This window comes from Esox lucius, chromosome 11 (genome assembly GCF_011004845.1).
Source record: "Esox lucius isolate fEsoLuc1 chromosome 11, fEsoLuc1.pri, whole genome shotgun sequence".
NCBI classification, from domain to species: domain Eukaryota; kingdom Metazoa; phylum Chordata; class Actinopteri; order Esociformes; family Esocidae; genus Esox; species Esox lucius.
Genome location: NC_047579.1, coordinates 32,974,554 through 32,997,041, shown reverse-complemented (window position 1 = coordinate 32,997,041; position 22,488 = coordinate 32,974,554). Strand labels below are relative to the sequence as shown.

The 22,488-nt window shown below is 43.0% G+C and overlaps 1 protein-coding gene across 2 annotated transcripts in view; it reads left to right on the top strand.

The window, feature by feature from the left end:
- Positions 1 to 22,488, top strand: part of si:ch73-374l24.1 (protein kinase C alpha type) — a 163,667-nt gene that overhangs the window by 107,758 nt on the left and 33,421 nt on the right. For both annotated transcript variants that reach the window (XM_010897390.4, XM_010897389.4), the window contains exons 4-5: positions 5,896 to 6,007; positions 13,455 to 13,583. In XM_010897390.4, coding sequence (XP_010895692.1) covers positions 5,896 to 6,007; positions 13,455 to 13,583 — 241 coding nt within the window. The remainder of the gene's footprint in view (positions 1 to 5,895; positions 6,008 to 13,454; positions 13,584 to 22,488) is intronic.

Genomic DNA, 22,488 nt, shown 5'->3' with positions numbered 1-22,488 from the left:
CCTTGTTGGCCTGCATATGGCATATAATTGTAATTTTGGAGACTTAATAACCCCAAGATTCACCCAACTTCTGCAATTCTCCAACTTTGTTTTTACTTATTTTATCGCAGCATACGCTTTTAAACTTCATAATTAACAATAGTGGAAGCCATGTTGTTATTTATTTTTTTGAAATTGCTTCGTTTGTAAAGAAAAACAACCTTTTGTCTTTGTTTGTGTGTTGTTTGATCTTCCCTTTGTTCATTGATGATTAAAGGAGTGTGTCATCTCATGGCATGTGTGTCACATCATATTCTCACCCCAATGAAACAGGAAGTCATGGATGAACATTTAAGATTTCCTTATGACTAAACTTAAGAAGGGTGTTACGCATGCAGGTACCCTGTATGTGCGTTTATGTTTTTCCCCTCCTGTCATTTCCCCAGGTGTCCTTTATGTTCCTGATTGTGCTCGTTGGTGTTTCCCACCTGGCAGTCATGAGTGCATCGCCTGACTGCCGAGGTGAACCAATCAGTGGACACTTCTCCTAATTGCACCACCTGTTACTTTTTTCCTGTACCCAATCACATCACACATCCCCCGGTTAAAAAACTCTGACTGGGTTGGTTCTCCCAGAGAGAATCTTTTGCTTTACCCCACATGGACATAGACGCTCTTGAGATACACACCCTTTTGAGAGACAGAAACTTTGTTCATTCATACATCCCCTAGTTTAGCACATACATCTCACTTTGTCCTGTTTCATGTGTGTATGTATTGCTGTGGTGTTTTGTGTGGTGTTGTCTAGTCAATTGATTGCTGTTTGCGGTTTAGTCCTTGTTCAACCTGTGTTTTTGTTTGTCCCTGTGTCCCTTTTTTTTTTTTTTAGCAAGTCGCCCTTAGGCCACTGTATTTTTCTATTGGTTAGCAGTCAGCTAAGTGATTCCTGAGGCAGGCAAGGGGTGTTTGGACTATATTCTTTCATTTTTTGGGTCCAGCTTAGCCCCTTTTCCCTAACCTCTTTACCGTGTGTTTATAATAAACGTTTTATGTTTGTTAGTAGCTTTGGTTGTCTCTCGTTTGTTCTCACTGTTATGAGTTTTATGTTAGGGGTCTCTGTACCATCCACCCTAGGCTGCTAGAGCCACAGGGTTTGTAACAAGGGTCAATGGGCAGATACTTATGGTGATTTTTATTTAAAATTATTTGGTGAGGGTGCCAATACCTGTATCATACCTTTTTGAGAAAATATAGATTTCCTAGATTTTCCACAATTAATTGGTAAATCTATATTGATTGTTAGATCAAGCTGATAGCAATGCCATTTTTTATAATACTTTTTATGTGCATCTTTATTAATGGGACCGGAACCTCTGAAGGGCACAGCAAATGGTAGCAAAACATTTTCATATATGCACATGTATGCACAAGGAAAGGGGGGGGGATAAATCAATAAATTATGTTTGAGAATCGATTGCATATTGTTTGTTCATATAGTTTGGGGCAGAGAACAGAAAGGAATGACTTTAGGAATCACCAGTGTGAGCTCTATTTTCCTGGTTTCCATTCTGTTGGCAGATGCTGAAGAGTACGTAAGTGTAATGCATTCTATTCTGATGTATGTCTAGATTGTGCAGTTTACTCTCTGTAGTGGTTTCCACGACTAATGAAACCTTGTGCGGTAGTCTTGGGTGAGTCTTAGAAAAATAGCAACCATGCAAAGGCCATAGTCAGTCTAGTCATTAAAACAGACAAGGACAAACATTGTGCTTGGTGTGTGGTCCAGTCCACTGCCTCTGGTGCTCGTCTACCCCTGCAGCGTGGCTTTGAATCTGGCACTTTTACATTTTAAGGTGCCCATAAACTTGACATCCGGTCTTAATTAGTAAGTTCACATGATATGTAGGTTAACTATCGTCTTAATCACACACCAAGATATGAATCCCAATATCGGCTAATAACTATAGGACAATGCAGCTTTTTTGATTTTATTATTGCCTCTTTTATTAATATAATTCACATTGAACACGAACAATTGCTTATGAACACATTGCCACCGATGTTATTGACTGCAGTGAATCCAGGGAGGTACAAAACATGGCCCAACAATCCCTGGATCAGTGGGAATGTATAGCTGGCTACATTTGTAGCTAATGTGAGTGAGTGCTTTGAGATTAGCACAAACTACTTAGATGTAAAATCAGGCTCTGCAGACCTGCCTAGGTTTTTTGATGGTGAGACATTATAGCTCAAACAGCTGGGGTGAATCTGGCTAATCCAATGGCTGCCTGGTGAAAATGTGAGAAATTTTCAGTGCACACCTGGCTCTTCACTTCAACCTTTTTTTTTCATGCTTGCCTTGACTCTCAAATAAGTCAATTTCTGCCCCTCTCCTGGGTTTTTTGTGGATCTAAGTAAAGGTAACTTGCATGAGGCTCCATGACTGTGGGTCCCAACCGCACACATTTGTTGTAGCCCTGGCCAAGCATACCCAATTCAACTCAATGAGAGCCTGATAATAAGTTGCCAAGTTGAATCAGCAGTGCTTGGCTGGGACTAGATTGAAAATGTGTCTGTTGGGGGTACCCGAGAACCAGAGTAGCGTACCACTGCCATGCCCAGTGTGACAACGCCGGTAATACAGATGTAAACAAAATTTTGCTGGATTATGTACAAGGAAATAATATGCCTTTTCAGTGAGCAAAACCTTTCATTGGTTTATCAAAATAGCAGGCAGTGCATATTTATAATAACACTTTTTTTGGAGGTAATTGTACCTATCAAAGTACTGAAGTGACAATTTAAAAGAGAATTGCAATGTTACTTTTAATCTCTTTAAGGTCACACCACCACCCAACTCAGTAGCAGTAAATACATTCTTGTCAATACATTTGTTAGGAGTAAAAAAATTGTGCTGTAAGGGAGATAATACAAATAAACATCAGAAGCCTTGGGTAACGAAGGCTTCATGGAGCAGGCATATATTATTAAAATTATTCTTTGAACAGGTATGGTTTTATGGTTTTCCGGGTTTCTGAAAATGGGCATAGGCTCTGCTGTAATAGTTTCAAGGGGAAGCTGGTTCCACCATTGGTGCCCACAAGTGGCAAATTAAAGATTCCCCTTGATGCTCTGTAAGTTCCATGGTTTTGGAACGGATGCAGGCTTTAACTGGAGCCAATTGAGTGAGTGTAGAAGCAGGGTGACATGAAGGAACTAGGGAAACTCATAAATAGTCGGGCTGCGGCACTCTAGATGAGTTGCAAGGGTTTAGAGCAGCTCTGGAGATCCGTCTTGTTGAGGTTGAGCTTGAGCTGGTGGGTGGAGCAAAGATGTCAGACAGCTAATCGGAGATGCTATTGCCACCTAGGTGTCAGCAAAACTCTCTTTTATCTTTCACAGACTCTCTGTCAAACAATGTTAAACTATAAACATGAAGGAAAGCAGACACCGGCCTCAAACATGGACCCCTGCCCAGGCAGATCTCTTTTTCTCTTATACACACACACACACCAACAGCAAAGGGCCAGCCATTCGGCAACTTACAGGGAAGCCCTTAGAGTGTGTGATACAAGATAGTTCTTTCTTCCCCTCATTTGGTACTGACTTTTTGCATTCTCAGTCCATGCCACAGGGAGGAGAGGAAAAGTGAAAGGATGTGCCGCTTCTTACCTTTGTCAGAAAATTGCCTTAGCGAGTCTTTTGAACAGCACAGAGCACACATACATCCACAGGCAGGAACTGGAGGAAGGGAATGAATAATGGTCTGAGTCGTTGGTGAGGTTCTAGAAGGTATGTAATGTGTCTGTGCTGTTCTGGGTCTTTGCCCTTCTCACAGCTCTAGGTGCAGCAGGAGACAGCCAGGCACACACACACACACACACATACCGACAGTTTCAAATACATGCACATACACACACATGCATGCATGCACACATACCAGAGGGCACATACACATACAAAGAAAGAGAGAAAAAAAGTGAGAGGGAGCTGTTTCCAGGGCTCCGACCAGCGCAGAGATAATCCCTTTATACACCTCTTCTTCCAGTCGCTCTCTGGAATGGGTTATGCTGTGTCTGTTCACAGCTTCACAACATGGCCCAGCTCTGCTATTCTACCCATGGCAACATGGAGACAGAGAATGACAGGAGAGTACAAGAAAGGCTGAGAGGGTGGTGGAAAATGTGGGAGAAAGACAGAAGAGGAGATGGAGAGAGAACACAGACAGAGCCAGGGAACCAAGGCCCTTGGAGATCACTCGTCCAGCTAATGCCACATTTTAGCTGTCAGGCATCAGACCCAAAAGCATGGAAGAATCCTAGTCCCACAAGATCACATACCCCCCATGGCCAAAATGGAGAGGAACGTGACCATTCTCCTGTTTATGTTATTCTGAGGCAGCCGAGGCTTGCAGGCTGGCCAGAATGGAAGAAGTGCAAAACGAAACATTCTAGAATGGCAATGGCAACAGCCTATACGCTGGATTGCATCATGTCATCTTCCACTTCACTCCGACTCTCAACCTTTATTTAATAGGTGTCATAACTACATGGGATTCAAAAACCCTAGCGGAGCAAAGGGCGTCAAAGGAAAGATACAAAAACAGTATTGAAATAGAAATAAAACCATAGTACAGAAGATGAGGTATCGGTATGCTATTGTTGGTGATGTGGAATTTAACGCGGAGCCAGTGGAGTCGGTGCTGAGTGGGGGTGATGGGTTTCCAGGCTTTGAGGCTGGTGAGAACATGAAGCATATTCAGTGGGATTTGCGGTCTAGCATTCGTCTAACGTTATCTCATTATCTCATTCCAACCCAGTGTCACTGCCAGTGGTTCTGTCCAACATAACAGGAACATGGGAGCGCTTATTACATGACAACACTTTCAACCAGTGTGAGGTGGTGCATTCTGACAAACTGGGACACCGTGTGGTTTAGCAGCTGCTCTGTTGCCGATGAAAACTACCCAGCACATCACTGGTGCCCAGCACATCACTGGTGCCCAGCACATCACTGGTGCCCAGCACATCACTGGTGCCCAGCACATCACTGGTGCCCAGCACATCACTGGTGCCCAGCACATCACTGGTGCCCAGCTTCCTGCCATCACAGACCTCCAGTGCCAACGGTGTCCACACAGGGCGTGCGGGATCATCAGGGACACTTCACACCCATGACACAAACCGTTTGCCCTCCTACCATCAGGCAGTTGGTACAGGTCTCTTCGGTCCCACACCAACAGGCTATGGAACATTTTCTTCCCATCTATTTTAACCCTGCTCAACTCTGTGACCGATCACTAACCACACTAACCACTTTTTTACAGTTGTTACACACACGTCTACCTCAATGACCTTAGTGCTGCTGTCTCTGCATCATAGTTGCTCATGCTACCCTACAAGAGTACTCCGTAATTTGCCTCGTTTGCACATCTTGTGTTCTATTCCCAAAATCTCTCAATACCTAATAAGTTTTGATACCTCGCTTTTACTCAAAATCTACACACATATGCAATGTATTCTGTACATAAATACACACACACACACACACACGCACACACTCAGCAGAGAACACCATTTCCCCACATCCACAAAAGTGTCCTCTTTGTTATGGGGAGGACTTCCACCATCAACTTCCTAGCTGATGTGGATGGAGATGGAGCAACAGGGTGTTGAATTATGGATTACATGAATTTGTCCAATAAGAAACTATTCCAGTGCAAAGCGGTTTCCTGCTGTGTGCCCTAATGAATGTGAAGTAGAAGTGCTCTAATTACAGAATCAGAGTGGCTGCCAGTATCAACACAAACAGTGGTCTGCCTTGATTGATCCTTTTGACGGTTTCAAGTTTCTCTTCCTTTCTGCTCTGCAACTGATCCACGGTATTTATTAGTGCCTCTGTTTGCATGCGTTTCAGGACCCGAGAAGCAAACACAAGTTTAAGATCCACACGTACGGCAGTCCGACATTCTGCGACCACTGTGGCTCCCTGCTCTACGGACTCATCCACCAGGGGATGAAGTGCGACAGTGAGTCCACCTTTTTCACTACACCTGTGTCAGTCATTACTCGCTAATACTGCCCCGTCTTTCTAAGGAACCCCGTTAACCGCCTCTGGGGAATCGCTGCGCCCCTCCATACAGGCCTTGGGCCTCTCTCCCTCCAGCCTTTTGACAGGTGTGGGAAATCAGCGTGCTGCCGCAGGTCCTACACAGCCTCACACAGTGGGTCCCGCCTCCCCTTGGGTCTCAGCTTGGCCATAGTCATTATATTGATTCCCTGTGACTTTCAGTGTGTTTCTTTTGCTGGCCTTTCTGTCCATTGTCTTTGTTTGCACCAATCTGCCACGTAACAGTTGTATGTTTGTGCGTGTTTGAGTGTGTGTTTGTGTCTGTATCCGTCGGTGTGTGTTTGCGTGTGTGATCCATGTCAGTGTGTCCCTGCGGATCTTAAAACCTGAGAGATTATCACCCACAACCTTTTTGGGCAGGTCCCACTAGGGAAAATTCACTTTCCGGCTAAATAAGGGATAATAATTAGGCATAATATTAGAATAGGAGTAACTTAAGCAAGTAGCACGTTAGAGCTAGGTTGTTATTTGGGGTGAAACTCAGGTTGTGGAAGTTGATTTTAGGATTAGATAACTGTTAAGGATCCGGGTTAGGTTTAGGGCCATCAACAGGGAACATGGATTTGTGGGTCAGGGTTAAATCTCAGGTCCCCACATGGATAGAAATGCAAATGCGTGCGTGCGTGCATTAAGAGGACATGCTTGCATGTGGAATTATTGACTGCTGGTTCTGTTCTAGAGATGGCTAGTAATGAGGCCAAATGGGAATAGCTTTACTGTTCACGGGGATGCACATGTAATTCAGGGCAGCTAGAGGATTCTCTATTTGCCATACTGGAGCTGCCCCCACACTGTCCCTGTGACTCATTCTTCTCTCATTCACGTCCCCTCTCCTCTCTCTCCTACATCTACTAACCCCCCTCCCCTCCCCCCACTCTCCATCGCTCTCCATCTCCCTCTCCTCTCTCTCTCTTACATCTACTAATCCCCCACTTCCCCCCTGCTCTCCATTTCTCTCTCCTCTCTCCTACATTTACTAACCCCCTCTTCCCCCTGCTCTCTCTCAATACATCTACTAATCCCCCACTTCCCCCCTGCTCTCATCTCTCTCTCCTCTCTCCTTTACATCTACTAATCCCCCACTTCCCCCTGCTCTCCATCTCTCTCTCATCTCTCCTTTACATCTACTAATCCCCCACTTCCCCCCTGCTCTCACCTCTCTCTCCTCCCTCTCCTACATCTACTAATCCCCCACTTCCCCCCTGCTCTCCATTTCTCTCTCCACTCTCCTACATCTACTAATCCCCCACTTCCCACCTGCTCTCATCTCTCTCTCCTCTCTCCTTTACATCTACTAATCCCCCACTTCCGCCTGCTTTCCATCGCACTCCATCTCTCTCTCCTCTCCCTCCTACATTTACTAATCCCCTCACTTTCCCCTGCTATCCATCTCTCCTGTCTCACTTACATTTACTAATATCTCACTTCCCTTTGCTCTTCATCTCTCTATACATCTACTAACCCCCTCTTCCCCCTACTCTCTCTCAATACATCTACTAACCCCCTCTTCCCCCTGCTCTCCATCTCTCTCACATACATCTTCCCCCTGCTCTCCATCTTTCTCTTCATGTGTCTAAAGATGGCCAACATCCATCTTCTTTCTATCCTTCATCTCTTTTCTTCCGTTCCCCCACACCCATTCCCTCCCCACACCCTACTATCTCTACCCTATGTATCTCCCTCCCCCTCTCCATCTTTCAGTCCCTCTCTTGTGACTCTGGTAGTAGTGGTATCACAGATGTTAACTAGAGCAGATTGATATAAATTGATGTGGGGAGGCCTGATGCCTGATTTCAATTAGTCATTACATCCCTGCCTCCTAATCTGACTGCCACTGAAACAGCCCTGTCCAGACTAGGTTCATAGAAACAGCCCTGTCCAGACTAGGTTCATAAAAACAGCCCTGTCCAGACTAGGTTCATAGAAACAGCCCTGTCCAGACTAGGTTCATAGAAACAGCCCTGTCCAGACTAGGTTCATAGAAACAGCCCTGTCCAGACTAGGTTCATAGAAACAGCCCTGTCCAGACTAGGTTCATAAAAACAGCCCTGTCCAGACTAGGTTCATAAAAACAGCCCTGTCCAGACTAGGTTCATAGAAACAGCCCTGTCCAGACTAGGTTCATAGAAACAGTCCTGTCTTCGCCTGGTTCATAGTGCTGGTTGGGTTCGGAGAGATAGATGACAAAAATGGCAAAATGGGGTGAGATGTTAATTATTCTACTTAAAATAGAAAAAAATAACATTCTTGATGAGATTACATATGATAAAAAAATTATTACATAATGGAAATGATTATCATCAGTATAAAATAATATCTGGTGCACATGCATTGAGTGCTTCTGCATTATTCTAACATTTTGGGATGTTGTGAAAAAAAGAATAATAATAAAATTGAGGTGAAAGCATGGAGAGCTAATCCATCCTGATGACTTGGTTATTGGCTGATCCCTCCTGATGACCTTGTGGGTTATTGGTTGATCTCTCCTGATGACCTGGTGGGTTATTGGCTGATCCCCCTTGATGACCTGGCGGGTTATTGGCTGAACCGGTTGTTGAACCGGTTGATAATTAGTGATATCTATTCCCACATTATTCCCACAACCCCAGTTAACATTTGGGATGGGACCGCGTAACAGTTTTCATTGTACCGGGACCTAACAGTGGTTTGTTTTGATTTTCTATGTAGTCTGCTTTTGTCAAGTTTGTTATTATTAAGATTTAGGAACCTCAGTCAAATCCAGGCAGCTTTGTCTGACCTGAAACATGGTTATCAAAGAAAACAACTGATGCAGTCAAACTTGATAGTTTCAATGAAAAACAAATCTCAGTCTCTGAGTTAAATTCTCCTGAAGAATTTTAATTTCTTGCATTGACTCTTAAGTTAGGAAACTGTCTTGTTACCATTATTGTTGTATATTGTCCACCCTCTGCTAAGAAAGGTGTGTTGAATCAGATCCAATGAACAAACATATATTTTTTATTATCAGAAGTAATTGCCTAATTCCAATGAAAGAATGCAGTAACCAAAAATAGGGAAATCCGTAGAGAATGCTTTGTTGAAAATTGCCAACATTTTTCGCTGAGCCTGTTCTCAGAAAAGGAAGTTGAAGATGCCTTGCTAGTTATCAAATTTATTTATAAAGCCCTTTTTACAACAGCAGTTGTCACAAAGTGCTTTACAGAGACACCCGGCCTTAAACCCCAAGGAGCAAACAACAGTAGTGTTGAATTTCAGTGGCTAGGAAAAACTCCCTAAGAAGGCCGAATTTTTAGAAGGCTCAGAGGGGTGACCAGTCCTCTTCTGGCTGTGCCGGGTGAGATATTAAGAGTCCAATTGAAATAATTAATACATTTCTCTGGGCTAAATCCAGAGTCTATTTGATTTTAGACTAGGTCAAAAGTATGACCAGGTGGATAAGGACAGGGACAACTACGGGCCCCCCAAACCAGGTAATCTGCAGGTGTGGACCAGGACCTCATCTCCTCCTAAAATGTAAAACTGGAAGAAACTGAGAAATGTTAGAAGTGCATTCCTCATATCCCCCAGCACAATAATATAGCAGCGTAACACCTTGGAACTGAGACGGGGGGGGTCCGGCGACACTGTGGCCCTACCCGGGGGAGGCCCCGGACAGGGCCCAACAGGCAGGAAATCAATCCACCCACATTGCCAGGCACCAACCAAAGGGACACCCACCAACCACAACCCCCCTGAATGAGGGCAGAGTATTGCCAGCAGCGTACAGCCCAATTGCACAAGTGCGCAACAGAGAGTCAACAACAAGCCAGTGACTCTTCCCCCGAAAGGCATTGGAGGGAGGGCATCCCAGTGGTGACGAGAGCCTACCTGGCAAGACAGCAAGGGTGGACAGTATCAATCCTACTGGTCACCTTCACGCCCCCGGGCCAGGCTACACCTAATTATAAACCGTGCTGTAGAGATGAGTTTTTAGTAGACACTTGAAAGTTTGCACTGAGTTTGCATTTCTAACCTTAATTGGCAGATCATTCCACAGTAGTGGAGCTCTATGAGAAAAGGCCCTGCCGCCAGCTGTTTGTTTAGAAATTCTAGGTACAATTAAAAGTTATCAACATTACGAAATCCACAGGGGCAGATAAACTTGATCCTGGTCTGCTGGCTAGTGCTGCTCCTTTTATCTCTAGAGCTCTAACACATTTTCAACCTTACAGTAATTTCTGGGGTCATTTCTTATGTTTGGAAACCACCCATGTGCTGTCACTACACAGGAGTGTTATATTACAGACCCAGGTCATTATTGTCCTTGATCTAACTGTCTTGCCTTGTTAACATCTTGTAGTCTTTAGTAAACATACATTTGCGCTCAATCTTATCTTGACATTTGCATTTTGGACAGATATCAGTTTGGTTTTAGATCAGGACATAGTTCTATTACCACAACTACATTTGTTGTTAATGACATTGCCAATGCCTTGGATGAAAGATGAATTTTTTTGCTTCATTTATTAGCTTTTGGTGCAGTTGATCATTCCATCTATCTTTTGATGCAGTTGATCATTCCATCTATCTTTTGATGCAGTTGATCATTCCATCTATCTTTTGATGCAGTTGATCATTTCATCTATCTTTTGATGCAGTTGATCATTTCATCTATCTTTTGATGCAGTTGATCATTTCATCTATCTTTTGATGCAGTTGATCATTCCGTCTCTCTTTTAATGCAGTTGATTATTCCATTTTTCTTTTGATGCAGTTCATCATTTCATCTATCTTTTGATGCAGTTGATCATTCCATCTTGCAAAATAAATTGACCTCATTGGACCTGGCATTGGCCACTTGTTTGAGGTTTCAGAATTATCTCAGGCTATTATAACAGATGAGGTCTAATCAGAATACCTTGTAGTTGACAAAGGAGTTCCCCAGGGTTCAATTTTAGGTCTGTTACTGTTCAGTCTGTACACACAGTCTGATTTCCAATTCCTACGAAATTCCCTAGTAGATCTTAGATTGGAGCCAAATGCACATGAATTTAACAATATACTATACTCAAGGTTCCAAAATGTAGTTTAAGTATTACCATGGATGGGTGTGTCATAGAATGTGTTCCCTTTTAGAAATTCCTTGGAATCTGGTTAGGTGGCAAGCTGGTTAAGGTTAAAATGTGTTTATTTTATATAACCCTTTTTCCATAAAAGTTGGGATGCTGTGTAAAATGTAAAGAAAATCAGAATGCAAGGATTATTCTATTTTTCATTTAAACCCTATATTCGATAGACAATTGTACAAAGACAACATATCAAATGTGGAAACAGAGAAATGTTCTTTGAAAAAGATATGTACATGTTGAATTTGATGCCAGCAACGCGTTTCAAAAACACTGGGACATGGGCAACAAAAGGCTGGAAAAGTTGTGTAGTGCTGAAAAAAAAACATGGTGGAACATCTCACAACTATTTAGGTGAATTGGCAATGGGTCAGTAACATGATTGAGTGTGAAAACAGCATCTCAGAGGGGACGATTCTTTCAGAAGGAAAGATGGGGATGGGTTCAACACACCGGGAAAGACCACGCAGGCAAATATTGAAACAATTTAAGAATAATGTTTCTCAACATTAAATTGCAAAGAGTTTGGGGATCTCATCATCTATGGCACATAATATCATTAAAAGATTCAGAGAATCTGCATTTAAAACAATTCTGTTGTGGACATCACTGCATGGACTCCAATGTCTGTGAACACAGTACATCACAACATCCACAAATGCAAGTTAAAACTCTAGCATGCAAAGAAGAAAACAGATATAAACAAGATCCAGAAACGCTGCTGCCTTCTTTGGGCCTGAGCTCATTTAAGATGGACTGAGGTGAATTGGAAAACTGTCCTGTGGTCTGATGAATAAAACATTATTTTGGGGAAACATGGATGCATGGTCCTCCAGGCTAAAGAGAAGAGGGACCACCCGGCTTATCAGTGCACAGTTCAAAAGCCAGCATCCGTGATGGTGTGGGGGTGCATTTGTGCACATGGGATGGGTGACTTGCACATCTGTGAAGGCATCATTAATGCTGAACAATATATACAGGTTTTGGAGCAACATATGCTGCAATCCCGACAATGTCTTTTTCAAAAAATAAAATGCCAAACCACATTCTGAACGTATTACAACAGCATGGCTCCATAGTAAACCTAGCTAAATTGGCCTGCCTGCAGTCCAGACCTGCCACCCATTGAAAACAATTGGCACATTATGAAACAAGAAATACGACAAAGGAGAGACTGAATTGTTGAGCAAATAAAATCCTATATAAAGCAAGAATGGGAAAACATTTCACATTCAAAACTACAGCAATTGGTCGCCTCAGTTCCCAAACACTTACAGAGTATTGTTAAAAGAATAGGTGATGCAACACAGTGGTAAACATGCCCCTGTCCCAATGTTTTTGATGAAACCTATATGTCAATGTCTGATAATCGTGGTGTGATATAGATGAATGTTTCCACTTCAGTGTTGAAACCTGAATACAGAAATCATGCAGCTCTGTGCTTTATTACTGGTGTGAACATTCATACACATCATTGTCTATTATGCATTTATATTGTCTGGAACTCCCTGACTTAGCTAGATATAAAATGTAGTAGGTAATACCGTAATAGTATGAGCGTTTAGTTGATTCTAACAAATAAGTATTGTCTTCACAAGTGAAAGTTAGTTCAGGATGGTTTTTCTGACTCTAAAAAGAGGCAAGGCAAGGGGGAGGACCTGGGACATGGAGAGGAAAAGAGGAGGAGGCCGAGGTTTGAAGGAGTAAAGGAAGAGTTCAGAGCATGAATGAGCAGGGTTTGGGCTGGATACTGTAGTTAGGTCGAGAAATCGTTTCAGGTGGAGAGTACAGGAAAGATGTAGGGTAAGGAAAAATGGGAAGGAAAAGTGAGAGAAAGAAGAGCGAGGGACGATGGGAATAAATGATTGAGGAGGGGAAAGCACTACAGCCTCTAGTCCCTCTCCTGTTTGTCTTCATTAGCTTCGTTAGCTCCTTATATAAACACTCAATGTTTTCTCCTCTATAACCCTTATGGAATAAGAGGGTGGGGGAGGGGAGAGATGGAAAAAGACTGTTTGTATGTTTGGGGCGGGGGGGTTGCAAGAGGAAGAAACAGGGGCATAAAGGGAGAGGTAGCCAATATAGAGAGAGAAAGAGCAGGCTCCTTCCAGATACCTAAATTGCCTGTTGAAGATTTACAGACTTTTGTAAGGTGGTGCACAATACAGACCAGGCTGACCTGTGATCTCCGCCTGAACAAGCTATGAACCACAGTTTTGAACCTCTGTATGAACTCAGTGTGTTTGTGTGTTTGTCCAGCCTGCGACATGAACGTGCACAATCAGTGTGTGATGAACGTGCCGAGTCTGTGTGGGACGGACCACACCGAGCGCCGAGGACGCATCTTCCTCAAGATAGAAGTCAGCGGAGATCGACTACATGTCACAGGTGAGGCGCGCTACAAGGGTTAGACTACATGTCACAGGTGAGGCGCGCTACAAGGGTTAGACTACATGTCACAGGTGAGGCGCGCTACAAGGGTTAGACTACATGTCACAGGTGAGGCGCGCTACAAGGGTTAGACTACATGTCACAGGTGAGGCGCGCTACAAGGGTTAGACTACATGTCACAGGTCAGGCGCGCTACAAGGGTTAGACTACATGTCACAGGTGAGGCGCGCTACAAGGGTTAGACTACATGTCACAGGTGAGGCGCGCTACAAGGGTTAGGGCTTAAGGACTGAATATTACATGCCAGCTACACACATACCTCTGTCTGATTATCTCCTGCATGTCATACTCCCTCTCTGCCCTACAAAACCCACCTATTTTCTTGTTCTTTTATTCCCCTCTCTCTCTCTCTCTAAGACCAAAATATCCTGGGGCCAATAAGGATCTCCAGTTATCTATGGAGTTTAACCACAACAGACACATGGATACACACACATCAATTCTGCTCTCTAAGCTCCTGTCAGAACACAAACACTCCTGTCAAACGCGCGCACACACACCCACGCACCATGTTTTCATAACTTTTTGAGAACACATTTTGTAATTGCTTTTAAAAAACTTTTGTCACGCTTTTCAAAGAGATTCAAAGAGTTTCTGTCATGAGGGGCACTGCAGTCTACGTGTCAGAGGGAGACACATTCACGCTGCATTTGACGGACGCCCCAATGTGTGCCTATGTCCTGTCTCTCTATCTCTTTATCAGCCATTGCCACTCTCATGGACAGGGGGGACACCTGGCAGTTTATCAGTTGATTTAGCTGGTTCTCCTAGTACCAGGAGGGTTCTGGAGGGGAGAGGAGTGGAGCAGCACGTCCTGTGTGGATAACCAGGGTGATATGGACCTGTGACAGCAAGGAGAGTTGTCAGTGGCCTTATCTGAAACCCCAAACCCACCGTTTGGTCACTCTGCCCACCAGTGGCCTCTTTGCCTCTGCCCTCCATTGTAATGTAACCACCAAGGACAATGGGGTTTATGGAGAGGGAGACAAAGACATTTCCCAAAGTGGAAGAGAGAGAGACAAAGACATTTCCCAGAGTGGAAGAGAGAGAGAGAGAGAGAGAGAGAAAAAGAACGTTGGGGTCAAACAAAAAAGAAACTGAAAGAATGTGAAAGACAAAGTAGAGAAAATGTTAGCATAACAGAGTGAGAGAAGGAGAGAAACTCTACAAAAAGAGGGCTACTGTCCATCCAGAAGGTGTGCCAGGCAGAGGACTGAACGTTGGCATCAGAATGTGTAGGTTCTACTGTTCATCCAGAAGGTGTGCCAGGCAGAGGACTGAACGTTGGCATCAGAATGTGTAGGTTCTACTGTCCATCCAGAAGGTGTGCCAGGCAGAGGACTGAACGTTGGCATCAGAATGTGTAGGTTCTACTGTTCATCCAGAAGGTGTGCCAGGCAGAGGACTGAACGTTGGCATCAGAATGTGTAGGTTCTACTGTTCATCCAGAAGGTGTGCCAGGCAGAGGACTGAACGTTGGCATCAGAATGTGTAGGTTCTACTGTTCATCCAGAAGGTGTGCCAGGCAGAGGACTGAACGTTAGGCATCAGAATGTGTAGGTTCTACTGTTCATCCAGAAGGTGTGCCAGGCAGAGGACTGAACGTTGGCATCAGAATGTGTAGGTTCTACTGTTCATCCAGAAGGTGTGCCAGGCAGAGGACTGAACGTTGGCATCAGAATGTGTAGGTTCTACTGTTCATCCAGAAGGTGTGCCAGGCAGAGGACTGAACGTTAGGCATCAGAATGTGTAGGTTCTACTGTTCATCCAGAAGGTGTGCCAGGCAGAGGACTGAACGTTGGCATCAGAATGTGTAGGTTGTACTGTTCATCCAGAAGGTGTCCCTGGCAGAGAACTGAACGTTGGCATCAGAATGTGTAGGTTCTATTGTTCATCCAGAGGGTGTGCCAGGCAGAGGACTGAACGTTGGCATCAGAATGTGTAGGTTCCCTGTGGCTTCCACTGACAAGCTGAGGCCTTTCTGGTTCAGCACTCTGATGTGAACTTGATTACATTTGTCCATCCAAGTAAACACACGGACACACTTCTTCTCATCAACACCCATCCCTTTCTCCTATTTCCCAGCCCTGGCTGTGGTTCCTACATTTTATTAACCTCTCATATATTCATCCTTTCCTTATTTTAACCAATTTCCCTCTTCTGCTCTCTCGCTGTCCTTGAAAATCTCTGTCTTTCTCTATCTCTCCTTGAATATCCCTGTTCCTCTCTCTCTTTCGCTGGTGTTCTCCCCTCTCACTAGTTATGCATCACCCCCCTTTCTCTCTGCCCCCAAAAACATACCTCATTCTTTCATTCCTCTACTCCTCTGACTCTGTTTAAGACCGAAATATCCTGGGGCCAATAAGAATTTCCAGTTACCTATTGAATTTAAACACCACAAACACGCGGACCCAAAAACATTAATTCTGCTCTCCAACTTCACGTCAGAACACAAACACACACACAAATACACCACGTGTTCAGAAAACATTTTGTAATTCCATTCAAAAATATATTTTTCCAAACATCAAAACTTAACCCTTAACTGTAACCAGAATCACCTTGTGTTTATGCCTAAACCCAACCTTAACCATAATAAAAAATCTGAGTCAGATCCCTAAGAGTATTTTCGTGTTCTGTCTTAGTTTAGAATCAAGGAATACATTTCTTTGGTACTCGTCTGAGTCACATGAAATTACACTAAATACAGATAGACATATGTGTGATGAACATGCCAAGTCTGTGTGGGACGGATATATACAGTGGGGATATATACAAAGTATTTGATACACTGCTGATTTTGCAGGTTTTCCTACTTACAAAGCATGTAGAGGTCTGTAATTTTCCAGAAAATCCAGAAAATCACATTGTATGATTTTATTGCATGACATAAATATTTGATCACCTACCAACCAGTAAGAATTCCTGGTCTCACAGACATGTTGGTTTGTCTTTAAGAAGCCCTCCTGTTCTCCACTCATTACCTGTATTAACTGCACCTGTTTGAACTCGTTACCTGTATAAAATACATCTGTCCACACACTCAATCAAACAGACTCCAACCTCTCCCCAATGGCCAAGACCAGAGAGTTGTGTAAGGACATCAGGGATAAAATTGTAGACCTGCACAAGGCTGGGATGGGCTACAGGACAATAGGCAAGCAGCTTGGTGAGAAGGCAACAACTGTTGGTGCAATTATTAGAAAATGGAAGAAGTTCAAGATGACGGTCAATCTCCCTCTGTCTGGGGCTCCAGTTGAATTGCATTGGATGAGCTATTGGCCTCCATTGATTTGACAGGTGAATATCTGCCCCTGTTAAGCTCCCATTCTCCATACATACTGTAGGGTATTGGTAGTGCCCTACAGAAACTACGATAGAGCCACCCAATCCATTAACAGCAATAATCCCCAAAAATGACCCAATCCCAATTGTAATTTTTACTCTCAATGTAACCCCTAAGGCTAAAATTGCTCTTTTGCTCTAAATGACTCTCAAAATGTCCTAACATGGTCAAATGCTCCTTGTTTTAACAACATGCCGGGATTTCTGATCCTGAGGAATTACAGTTCTACCTGTACAGACACTAACACAGACCCACAGAAGCATCCACAGGGCCTCACCAGGGCATCTGAGGAATTACAGTTCTACCTGTACAGACACTAACACAGACCCACAGAAGCATCCACAGGGCCTCACCAGGGCATCTGAGGAATTACAGTTCTACCTGTACAGACACTAACACAGACCCACAGAAGCATCCACAGGGCCTCACCAGGGCATCTGAGGAATTACAGTTCTACCTGTACAGACACTAACACAGACCCACAGAAGCATCCACAGGGCCTCACCAGGGCATCTGAGGAATTACAGTTCTACCTGTACAGACACTAACACAGACCCACAGAAGCATCCACAGGGCCTCACCAGGGCATCTGAGGAATTACAGTTCTACCTGTACAGACACTAACACAGACCCACAGAAGCATCCACAGGGCCTCACCAGGGCATCTGAGGAGTTACAGTTCTACCTGTACAGACACTAACACAGACCCACAGAAGCATCCACAGGGCCTCACCAGGGCATCTGAGGAGTTACAGTTCTACCTGTACAGACACTAACACAGACCCACAGAAGCATCCACAGGGCCTCACCAGGGCATCTGAGGAATTACAGTTCTACCTGTACAGACACTAACACAGACCCACAGAAGCATCCACAGGGCCTCACCAGGGCATCTGAGGAGTTACAGTTCTACCTGTACAGACAGTAACACAGACCCACAGAAGCATCCACAGGGCCTCACCAGGGCATCTGAGGAATTACAGTTCTACCTGTACAGACAGTAACACAGACCCACAGAAGCATCCACAGGGCCTCACCAGGGCATCTGAGGAATTACAGTTCTACCTGTACAGACAGTAACACAGACCCACAGAAGCATCCACAGGGCCTCACCAGGGCATCTGAGGAATTACAGTTCTACCTGTACAGACACTAACACAGACCCACAGAAGCATCCACAGGGCCTCACCAGGGCATCTGAGGAGTTACAGTTCTACCTGTACAGACACTAACACAGACCCACAGAAGCATCCACAGGGCCTCACCAGGGCATCTGAGGAGTTACAGTTCTACCTGTACAGACACTAACACAGACCCACAGAAGCATCCACAGGGCCTCACCAGGGCATCTGAGGAGTTACAGTTCTACCTGTACAGACACTAACACAGACCCACAGAAGCATCCACAGGGCCTCACCAGGGCATCTGAGGAATTACAGTTCTACCTGTACAGACACTAACACAGACCCACAGAAGCATCCACAGGGCCTCACCAGGGCATCTGAGGAATTACAGTTCTACCTGTACAGACAGTAACACAGACCCACAGAAGCATCCACAGGGCCTCACCAGGGCATCTGAGGAGTTACAGTTCTACCTGTACAGACACTAACACAGACCCACAGAAGCATCCACAGGGCCTCACCAGGGCATCTGAGGACCCAGCCAGGGAACACACACACTTCCCCCGAACCACTGAACTGAGAAACTAGACATTAGATAAGGACATAGAGTTAATACAACCTGACATGCTGACTTGAGGTTCAGAGGCCAGACCAACATTACATTCACCCAGCTCTGTAAGGGGAGGAATGCTTGGCACAGGGCAATTGTTCCTTTAGGATTAGTAGTATTGTATTGAAAAATGATGTGAATGTTCTGAATTCCTTTTAACATGAATTCTCGTGGTCCCGAATGTTTTTCTGATTCATCCCTTGAGTGTAGAAACAGTCCCAAAAGCCTCAGGAATCCCTGAGAAATGTTGATGCAGCAGACTCTCACTACAGATTATGCTACACAGGCCAGTATTATCTAGTGTTGACTTGTCAGTGTAGCATTCTAGTGTTGATTCACAAGTTATGTGAACAAAATCAGTAGTGTGAAATAACCCCAGTGTTTATGTTAGTCTGAGAGTGTGATTTTTGTCAGTTTTATTCCATGCAGTAAAACGTTCCCTTCAAAACTATGGCCATCAGGTTCATAGTTTAGCATGCGTAACTGCAGGTAGAATTATTGATTAGCATTGATTATTATCTCTTTTGCATATACTGTGAACTCCAAAGGTATTTGGTCAGTGGCAATTTATTTTGGTTTTCTTAGTGATATCAAAATTATAGGGAGTAAATATTAATAAAAGGACATACCGTGTCATCTGTGAAATAAGGTTGAGCGGGTGTGATGTACTACTGACAGCAGTAGCAGGAGAAATACTAACATTTTCAGAAATATTTGCTATGTCTGCTAAAATAGAACCAAAATGCCTCTAGAGTCATTTGATGGTGCTTCGTCATGAGGAGGGTCAATGACCACAAGTACATAAACATAGCAAGCCTCCATCGCAGGTCTTACCTTAATATGTAACTAACTTGTAAACTGCGGTTACATTCAACACGAATATATTAGCATTGCTGTTACGTTCAATATCAACATATCCCAGTGCTATTGGTCCTTAATGACTCATGATTATGTTCAGTATTAACATATGAGAAGTTCCATTTCCTTACCGTTGGAAACTGGCCACCGGGAGCATTTATGAATGTATTAATAGTTAAATAGAGCGTCTGTTTCCAAGGGCATTGTAGTCGGCGATGGGGGGCGGGCGTTTTCGCAACCCTCTTTCATGATTGCGAGTTTGATTCCAGCGAGAGGCAAGACCTTGTTTTATTGTAGAATTGTGTTGTTCAGACAGGCGTTTTCTGTTTTTGTAACCTAACCCTTAACCTTCTTCCTAACCTCAGTACTGTGATGACTAACCATAACCTAACCCTAAACCTTTTTCCTAACCCTAACCTCAGTACTGTGATGACTAACTGCAACCATTACCTAACCCTAACCTCAGTACTATGATAACTAACCATAACCATAACTTAACCCTTAACCTTCTTCCTAACCCTAACCTCAGTACTGTGATGACTAAATGCAACCATTACCTAACCCTAACCTCAGTACTGTGATAACTAACCGTAACCATAACTTAACCCTTCACCTTCTTCCTAACCATAACCTCAGTACTGTGATGACTAACCATAACCTAACCCTTAACCTTCTTCCTAACCCTATCCTCAGTACTGTGATAACTAACCGTAACCATATCTTAACCCTTAACCTTTTTCCTAACCCTAACCTCAGTACTGTGATGACTAACCTTAACCATAACTTAACCTTCTTCCTAACCCTACCCTCAGTACAGTGATGACTAACCTTAACCATAACTTATTCCTAACACCAGTACTGTCATGCCTAACCTTAACCCTCAGTTAACCTTAACCGTTAAGTCATTTTTCATTTTCAATTGCTAATGTTAAGGACCAATAATAGTGAAGTTCTTGACCGGGCCTACCTTCCACACTCTGAAGAGAAAACTGAAGCGGCCCTGAAACAAGCATGATATTCTTTGTATCATACTATAGTAACCATAGCAATGTATAATTTCAAATTCCAAAGTGCTGGAATGCATACTTTTTTAAATAATGTTTCACTATCCAGATACTTGTAGAGTTCAATCTTCATTAATCACATGACATTCTGAAAGTAATTGCAATTGGTGAAGCTTCTATTTAAAGTAGAATTTTACTATATAACTTCATGTTACATTGGTCCTCACCTTGAAATTAGACTAAGGGCATAGAACAACTTAATCCAAAGTATAGTTGTCTTTAAAGTAATTTAAAATGTCATCTTGCTTTAGCCCCTGTTGGTAAAAATAAATGGAAGCAATAGGAATGTTTTTGCAGGTTTTAATTTTTTAGGCCAAATAAACTTTAAATATAATCAAAACAAATATGGATTTTCTAAAAATGCTCACACACGCTTTTGCTACATCCAATAGTTTTTCTAACTGAAGTTTGTAATGGCTAGTTTAAAACTGATTGCAACATGTTTAATTAAAACTATAGAAAAATGACCTAAAATGTCAAATAGCCCTATTTTACACTGAGACAGTTTAACACTGAAAAGTATAGAAGCCATATAGACATTGGACTAATGTTAAATTGAATGTTATGTTGATTCAACACAGGAATAATTGCAGTATACCAATGAAGAGTGAGAATCCGCCCAGCTCATTTGGGGGGCATTAACAGATTACCAGACATGCATTACTACCACAGTGCTGCTGCATGGTTTTGTTACGTAACATGACATTTGTATCTCAAAGGATTTTAAAAGAGGATTGCTTGCTCTGCGTTCCGGACAGATTTCTCTAAATTTCATTTAATTTTTAGAAAGTAGTATATTCTGTAATATGATTTTAGGAATGGATTGTAATGTGGGAAATGTGCAGCCAGTTGAGGATCATAGAAGATTATGCTGCCAGGAGGCAGATGGTTGAGTGAGGGAAATGCCATGTCCAGTTTATATGAACAAACCTGACCTCACCACTAACTTGGGCCTATATTCACGAAGCAGATCTTAGAGTTGTGCTGATCTGGGAACAGTTTTGCTTTTTAAATTATAATGAATAAAGTGGGGGGAACTGATCCTTCATCAGTGCTCCTAATCTGAGATGCCTGGAGAAAACGGTCTTTGAGCTACTTTAGTATGTAAGCTTGCCAACACTATCAAAGGTTTTGGTGTGAAAGGATTTTCTGGATAAATTATTAACGTTGAAGATGATGAAAATGATTTCAAGATTCATTCAATCCTAACATGGTATGGAAAACATCACCAGTGTGATTAGTCTACCTCTCTAAAATGTCATTCTGTTACTGAAACAGTATAATAGTGACAGTTTCCTAGTTTCGCATTTAATATCTCTAAAAACAATGGGGTTGTTTTACAGATACTATAACAATAGTTACCATGGTTGTGTAGTTGTGTGTAACCCTTACAACAATGTGGTTATTTTCCAGATAATATAACAATAGTTACCATGGTTGTGTAGTTGTGTGTAACTCTTACAACAATGTGGTTATTTTACAGATACTATAACAATAGTTACCATGGTTGTGTAGTTGTGTGTAACCCTTACAACAATGTGGTTATTTTACAGATACTATAACAATAGTTACCATGGTTGTGTAGTTGTGTGTAACCCTTACAACAATGTGGTTATTTTACAGATACTATAACAATAGTTACCATGGTTGTGTAGTTGTGTGTAACCCTTACAACAATGTGGTTATTTTACAGATACTATAACAATAGTTACCATGGTTGTGTAGTTGTGTGTAACTCTTACAACAATGGGGTTGTTTTACAGATACTATAACAATAGTTATAATGGTTGTGTAGTTGTGTGTAACTCTTACAACAATGGGGTTGTTTTACAGATACTAT